The 8258-nt window shown below is 51.3% G+C and overlaps 1 protein-coding gene across 1 annotated transcript in view; it reads left to right on the forward strand.

The window, feature by feature from the left end:
* Positions 1–4788, forward strand: part of FOXF2 (forkhead box F2) — a 77758-nt gene extending 72970 nt beyond the window's left edge. The window contains exons 2-3 of the mRNA XM_023518876.1: positions 2–1100; positions 4625–4788. Coding sequence (XP_023374644.1) covers positions 2–1100; positions 4625–4788 — 1263 coding nt within the window. The remainder of the gene's footprint in view (position 1; positions 1101–4624) is intronic.
* The last annotated feature ends 3470 nt before the right edge of the window (positions 4789–8258 follow it).

The raw sequence follows: 8258 nt of genomic DNA on the forward strand, positions 1-8258 counted from the left end.
GGCCGCCTTGATGAGCCCGCCGCCCGCAGCTGCCACTGCCGCACTGGAGACCACCTCGTCGTCGTCGTCGTCGTCCTCCGCTTCCTGCGCCTCGTCTTCGTCCTCCTCCAACTCGGCCAGCGCCCCTTCAGCCGCCTGCAAGAGCGCGGGTAGTAGCGGCGGCGGCGCGGGCGCGGGGAGCGGGGGCACCAAGAAGGCGAGCTCGGGGCTGCGGCGGCCCGAGAAGCCGCCCTACTCGTACATCGCGCTCATAGTCATGGCCATCCAGAGCTCGCCCAGCAAGCGGCTGACGCTCAGCGAGATCTACCAGTTCCTGCAGGCGCGCTTCCCCTTCTTCCGCGGCGCCTACCAGGGCTGGAAGAACTCGGTGCGCCACAACCTCTCGCTCAACGAGTGCTTCATCAAACTGCCCAAGGGGCTCGGACGGCCCGGGAAGGGCCACTACTGGACCATCGACCCGGCTAGCGAGTTCATGTTCGAGGAGGGCTCATTCCGCCGCCGGCCGCGCGGCTTCAGGCGGAAGTGCCAGGCGCTCAAGCCCATGTACCACCGCGTGGTGAGCGGCTTGGGCTTCGGGGCCTCGCTGCTGCCCCAGGGCTTCGACTTCCAGGCGCCCCCGTCGGCGCCGCTCGGCTGCCACGGCCAGGGCGGCTATGGCGGCCTCGATATGATGCCCGCAGGCTACGATGCCGGCGCGGGCGCCCCGAGCCACGCGCATCCGCACCATCACCACCACCACCACGTCCCGCACATGTCGCCCAATCCGGGCTCCACCTACATGGCCAGCTGTCCGGTGCCCGCGGGGCCCGGGGGTGTCGGTGCGGCTGGCGGTGGCGGCGGCGGCGGGGACTACGGGCCAGACAGCAGCAGCAGCCCAGTGCCCTCGTCCCCTGCCATGGCGAGCGCCATCGAGTGCCATTCGCCCTACACGAGCCCTGCAGCGCACTGGAGCTCGCCTGGCGCGTCGCCTTACCTCAAGCAGCCGCCCGCCCTGACGCCGAGCAGCAACCCCGCGGCCTCTGCAGGCCTGCACTCCAGCATGTCCTCCTACTCGCTGGAGCAGAGCTACTTGCACCAGAACGCCCGCGAAGAACTCTCAGGTAAAGCAGCGCCCCTGGAGCAGCCCTCTGGGGGCGTCGCCGCTAGGCCTCCAGACCCCAGGCTACTGCCGCTCCCAACTGGACGCCCCAGCCTGGGGTCCCAAGGCACTTGGAGAAGCGGATGTTGGGGGGTCGGGGAGCGCCTTATTCATAGGGCAGGGATGGGGGTCCTACTGCTTTTCCGAGTAGCCCCTGGTTAGGAGCCCAGCCTCCAGAATTGCCCGGCTGCTAGAAGAATGGTGCAAAGACGCCCGCCTTTCTGGACTGGGTACACTGAGAACTGCAGGTCTCCCGTTTGGGGCCTGACATAGCTTTGAGAGAAGAGATGTGGCCTTTGGGGACCTTAGTCAGGGACCTATGTCTAGTTTCTTTTGTTCTATTAAAAGAAACACATTATACTTTTTTTGTCCAAACTTTTGTTATTTTTGCCATACTTTTGTCCAAAAGTAAATGTCAGAAAGGGAGATGTTCTGTAGGATGAAGTGTGGGTGGGGAGGAGTTTTTAGGTGGGCAAGTGTTGAGAGGAGAGAAGGGGTAAAGGAAGGGCTGAGAGGACAGTAGAGTAGTTTCCCAGGATCTTTCACTGCAGAGACAGACATATTGTGGTAGGAGAGGGGCACCCGGGTGGTTGTGGAATCTCCTCCCCACAGTAATGACACCCGAGCCTGTCCTAAGCAGCAGACCTGAGGGCCCTGCTGTGACTCCTCTGAGAAATGTGCCTGCCCTTTGGATGCCACTTGTAGTGTGACTAGTTTCAGTTGTGTTGATCACGGCTTATGAAAATTTATTGACTTGCTTGAGGTGGTGAAAGGTGGGAGGGGATGGTGGGGGTGTAGGAGGGAATTTGAATATTTGGCTAGGTTTATCTGCAGACTGGAGATACACCCTTGTATTAACCCCTCCAAAGCACCCATGTCCTCTAGACTAAAATCAGGCTAGCCTGCCAGTCAAAGGCAAGGCCCCACACTTACACACTTACCTCCCACAGCAATTAGAAAACGGTTTGAAGGATCATGCATACTTTATTTAAGATGTTCCTGAGTTGGTCTGCAACAGAAGCATCGAGGAGAAAGGAAGCCCAGAAATGTGTAAAAGATGTGGGTTCCCTGGACGGTGAAATTTCCCAAATAGACCTTTTAAATGTGGGTCTCAGAGGTTAACTAAACAAAGACAGTCTCTGTAGGACCACACGGGAGAGGATTTTAGCCTGACTTAACCCAGTGAGAGCGAAGTCTTGTTCAATTTTATGGGAATTTCACCAAGTAACCAGTACAGACGCCCTCCCTTCTTATTTTTGTATCCCCTCGGACTGGTTGTCAATCACACACACTCCGAAGGCCCCACGGCCCCACTTGCCCCCTTCCCTGCCCGCCACCCTCTCCAGACAGACCCTTCTCAACTTGAACCTAGACTCAGAAGCTTCGCAGCCTCAGCGAAACTATACTTTTAAGAAGGAAAAAAAACGCAGGGAAGCTACTCCTGACCTTTCTTCTAGGCTGCCCTCGCCCCACCCCACACACTGGGAGCATGCACAAGCCCCCAGAAATTTAGGGATCTGGAAACACGACCCTGTCTTGGAGAGGATGAAAACTCCGCGCCCCTGCCCACCGGCCTCCCTCATCTGGCCTTCCCCCGGAGCAGCGCAAGAACTCCGGGCAGAATCTGGAAGCCCTGGAGAGACGATGGCCCGGGCCTGAAACCCAGTCGAGATGTTCTGCCTCTTCCTTCCTCGCCCTCTTGCTCGCTCCCGTCTTAAATACGCACTCCGCCCCCCCCCCCAAAAACACACACACTGGCGCGCGCGCTCATCTTAGGTGGGCCAGAGGTAGGGTCTCCCTCCGGGACCTGCATAGGCCTGGCGAGGTGTGGGGAGGCCGGCAGGGCCGAGGCTGTCCTCCCGCACCCAGCTCTGCACACTCTCACGCACTCCAGCCCAGCACCACCGCTCCCCAGCACACCCGCAGCGCGGCGCCCTGCCAGTCCTGGGCCGGGTACCGCGGCGGGAGAGTGGGGAGGCTTTGGGCAGCATCGCCACCGAGGCCCGACAAGACCTAAGCTCTTCATTTAGCGCTTCTGAGCCATTCGAAAAGGAGCTCAGGCTTTTATCGTCCGGGCCGAACACATCAAAGGGCCGACCGAAACCGCCTTAGATAGGCAGGTGTGAGTGCTAGCTCTCCGTGCTGCCAGGACTTGATGGGTCGTGGTCTAGGACCTGGCATCAGGACGTGCTTTATTTAATGGGATAAGTGAGCATAGCTGTGTGCTGAGCGACACGCACACAGCGGGCACGTGGGCCAGTTGCCACTTTATTAGAGCAGTTGCAGTTCATATCGGGTTAGGTGTTAGCGGTCAATACACGTAGGCAGAGTCACTGGCCCCTGAGCACCCTGCTCTGTCCGTAAATGTGGGGATCCGGCCTAACCAAAGCAACGAGCAGGGTCCGAGGCACCCTGGCCAGCGGGTATGTTTTTCTTGCCCTGAAAAACTGAATCTGGCCCCTGGTACAGTGCCCTTTACGGTCCCTGCACCGCTGGAGTGACTGGAAAAGACTCAGGCGAACCTGCCTAACCCAGCCTAGCACAGAGAGGGACCCAGCTCACCGGACACCCCAGGCCGACTGTGCCTTGGGGCCAGGAAGCGCCCAGAAAGCAAAAGCAAAAGTGGGCAGCGGATTAGAACACGAATGGCCCGGCTCCCGCCCTGGGCCAAGGAGCCTCCAGGACAGAGTGGGCTACAGGCCTTCTCTGTTCTCCCAAGGAGCTCTCAGAAACTCGGGTGTTGCCAGATGCCTTGGACAGGCCGCATTTCTCCGCACCCTAGAGTCCTGGCTTCTACAGACGAAACCCAAGAAGTGTTCTAATGAGATGCCTGCAGGAGGAAGAGAGAGATGAACTTTTCTTTTCTGTCCCTTTCTCTTGCAATTGGATGGTTTCTGTCATCTCCTTTGGGCACAGGGAGCACCTCTTTGCACTTATTATTGAAACTGGGCTATACAAAAGGAAAATAAGGCTCGAAACAAGCAGTGAAGGTGACAGTGGTGTTTCTAGGACGGGTTGTTTGGTCCTCCCTGCAACGGGCTAAGGGCAGCATAGGCCAGAAGCTCTGTGCTGAGGGACCCAGGCCCAGAATCTGGGTGGAGCTGTTCCCGGTGCCTCTCCTCATCCTGAGATTAAATACTGGCTCCAGGCTCAGAGAGTAATATTTCAATTCAGGCACGTAAGAACCCCCTTGTGGGACACTTGCTCTGTATTTGTGTGTGCATTTGTGTGTGCGCATGGCATTGGAAACAAAACAAAACATGATGATTTCAGAGTTGTCCGATGACCTACAGTTGGAAACTTTGAGACATTCGCTAGAGCTGGGGTTTCTCAAACAGTTTTATAGCAATATACCAAAAGACACGCCAGCACTTTTTGTACTGAGTCAAAGTAACACTTGATGGATTGAAATTTTTTAAATAATACAGCCAATCATTAGCTGAATAACTTTGTTTCTGAAAAGAGTCGTTTTTGTTCTTCTTTCAGTGGGACTGCCTCGTTACCAGCATCACTCTGCTCCAGTGTGTGACAGAAAAGATTTCGTCCTCAATTTCAATGGCATTTCTTCTTTCCACCCATCAGCTAGTGGGTCGTATTATCATCATCACCACCAGAGCGTCTGTCAGGATATTAAGCCCTGCGTCATGTGAATGGAGGCCCTGCCAGGGAACCCTCTCTTCTCTTCTCTCCTCTCCTTGGTGGGGCACAGATAGGAACTGGGATGGACTCACATAACGTGCATGTGGGTAGCAGCGAGTAGCACACCGCCACTTAGCCAGAATGCCCAGGAGAGCCTTGTTCACTGTTTGACTATGTTGGAAGAGGGACAACCCTTGGCAAGGTAATGCCCCACATCTGAACACCTGCAGCCTCACGGATGAGGGAGAGAGTGAAATGAGGGGATGGTAAAAATTTACCACATGTTAGACAACGTACAGCTCTGGGATCTTCCTTGCCTTCAGTAATCAGGGTCTGGAAAAACCAGATGAGGGGTGTGTGTGTGTGTGTGTGTGTGTGTGTGTTTCTTTGTCTATGAAAACTTGTGTGCTTTTCAAAAAGGCAGTGCTAAGCACAAGATTTCAAGAAAGCCTCATCTTGTTGCCTGGCTGAATAGGAGAGTCGTGTTTTTCCCCCTGAACACTACCTTTGGATACAGGTGCCAAAGAACATTATATAAGAAATTATTTAGAAACAATGCGTCTAGTTTAAGAAAGTGGTCTTCGGTATTGTGACAATACAACATTTTTACAAGGTTGTTTTCTACCACCACATTTTAAAGATATTTTTATGATCTTCGTGTATACTCACACTTGGCTTGTATTTTAAAAGGAGGATATATTTGCACTTCTGTATACTTTTACAGTTTGCCAAACTATTTTGATGTAAAAATTTTTCAATAAAATGTATATAACAAATGGTTGTTTTAGGGACTGATTTCCTCTATGAGCACCCTGCAAGCATGGCCAGGTCCCCCTCCTCACTAGGCCACAGTACAACGTACTCTGCCCCCCACCCCAAGTTGTATAACTGACATGGTGTGGGGTCTGTGCGGTGAGTAACACCGGCTAGGTTCTGATGGTTGGTCTCCTCAGGAGAGAAAGAGAAGGAACGTTCTCTGTTATTTCTTTCTTTACTTCACCCCCACTTTTTCTGGCTAAACAAAAACCAGAAGGTGAAAGGAACTTAAAAGAGAACCAGGCAAAATAATGAAAGGAAAGGGTTTGATTTGAGGAAACCAAGTTTTGTGCCCCTTTTGTTTTCTTTCCTGTGCCCAGGAAGGGTTCTGCCCTTTGCCCTTTCCTCTTCCCCACCATCTGGGGTGGCAGGGGTAGGGCACAGTGGTAAGCCCTCACTGGAGCTCCTTTGCTCTGGGGAGGGCTAGGAGCCAGGGGACAAGACCTACTTCGCCTTTCCCTGTGGGTGTTTAGTTACAGTGGCAAATAGGTCTAAAGAGTGGAGAGCAGGTCTGCTGAACATTAATAGGAAGACTTTGAGCATGGTAAACTTAATTGGGGTACTTTAAGACAGAAGCTGGATCTCTCTCTCTCTCACACACACACACACACACACACACACACACACACACACACGGGGTTCTGTGACTCCCCTCATCCTCCAATTCAGAGCCTGGCTGGCCCAGCCTAGCAGCGGCACCCACCAAACTCCTACCCATCTTTCCCCTTCCTCCCCATCCCCTCGCCTCACTCCTTCCTGTTAACAGGGGATTAGGCATTTCCCCTCAGCCTCCTTTTCTGTTCTTGCTAGGTTTTCCAGGCACGGATGGTACAGGCAGAGCCATTGAAGTCCTGGATTAGAAAGAGACAAAATAGACCAACTATCCAGGAGAACTTATTTCCTATCTTCTGTCTGACTAGCCTTTCAAATTCACAGGCAGTATCAGCCACCACAGGTCTGAGCGGGAGCAGAGAAATTGTCGATCACAATTTTGCTGTCACTGAGTTTGTTTTCCTTTTTACTCAGGGCCACATTTTTGTGTTGTTTTATTTGTTTGTTTGTTTCTTGCTTTATTCTTCCTGAATCCCGAAGGGAAAACTCACCTTTGTTTCTCATCCCCAGAAAGGTCTTTCTCACAATCAGCAGGCACTTAACTACCACTCAGGAGTTATCTCACATCTCCGGGGTTTTGTATTCCAAGTGAATTTCAGTCCAAAGACAGTCTCATAAGTAAAATATCTTGTTTCAAAAAGTCTTAACCATGTTCCTAATCCTTAGGCTTCCTTCCTATATTTCCCAAAATTAAGCAGTGATTTAAACATTTTTTTTGTCTCTCCATTATCATATTTACAGTTAAATAGGGCCTTTTTTTTCTTTTATAGTGAGCTACCCGGGGCCTGCTATAAATTATGAAGTCAGTTTCAGAGTTTGCTCCGACCACAGTGCTGTGTTTACATTCCTTCCGAGGCAGCCGGCATGGTCGTAATTTATATCCTAAACACTTGAACGTAACTTGTTTATATAGAGAATGACAGGACCTCAAAGACAAAAACTCTTGGTCTGTCCGACTGGTCGCAAGGGGCGGCCCCGCGCGCCCCCTGGCGGTAGAAGGAGACCCGCGCCGGGGATTCACCGTTCTTTCAAGCTGGGCGAGAAAGAACTTCACAAAATGACCCATTTTGCAGTGCTTTCCCAGTAGACACATTTGTGAGTGTCTCACTTTCAGGAAGTATGCTTTGCAATTTTAGGAAATATTTTTGCTTTTTTCTATTTTACTCTTTCCATTTAATGTCTCTTCCTAAAACCAGATCAAGATTCAGTAACAAACAGGCCTAACCACCATTAGTAGGTACCAAAATCCTGACTTGATACGTTTACATTCACCTTATTTCTCCCCCAATAAGGAAGAATTTGTTTTGCTTCCCTTTGGGCCCAAATTCCTTCTCTCCTAACTGCTTCTCCCTCAGAGGCACATAGGTACACAGACACATTTATACGTATCTCTTTCTTTTTCCTTGAGAAACACAAGTGCTCAGCTTTAGCTGCTCCCCAGTTGTTAGTGATTCATTCTAAAACAAGTGCTGCAGTGCCTTTAGAGGTGAAAATAAATGAACTAACTAGGCATCGGATGCCTCAAATATATATATATATATTTTGTTTGTTTGTTTGTCAAATGTATTTTGAGTTCAGAGTTTCAGCTCATTGGCAGAATAGTGATACATCAAAAGACATTGGATTGTTTTGTATAAAAATTACTGTTTTCTGTTCATGTTTTAGTTCAAGCTATATAAAAAAGGAAGAAACCAGTTAAATATTGAGCATGGATCACGTGCTGGCACTGTGGTTATCTTATTACACCTCACGTGGTTATCTTAATCCTTTTGGTAGCCCTATGATCTGAGGATTTTGATCCTATGTACAGATTTGTACTAGGTCATGGCTTTCAGGGGTTTGACCCGTGCCTTCTGATTTCAGGTCATTTCATGCCTTCCCCCTTCATTGCCTATAAGAACTTCGCATCTGACATTGCAGGCACACGAGAGATGGCAGTCTTCACTCTCAAGTAGCATTTCGGTTCTCAAACTGAAGTGCAGGTCAGAATCACCCAGAGGGCTTGTTAAATAGAGGCTTTGGGGTCCACTCCCAGTTTGTGATGTAGTGAGTC

This window comes from Otolemur garnettii, unplaced genomic scaffold, assembly GCF_000181295.1.
Source record: "Otolemur garnettii isolate 467f Iridium unplaced genomic scaffold, OtoGar3 scaffold00149, whole genome shotgun sequence".
Taxonomy (NCBI): domain Eukaryota; kingdom Metazoa; phylum Chordata; class Mammalia; order Primates; family Galagidae; genus Otolemur; species Otolemur garnettii.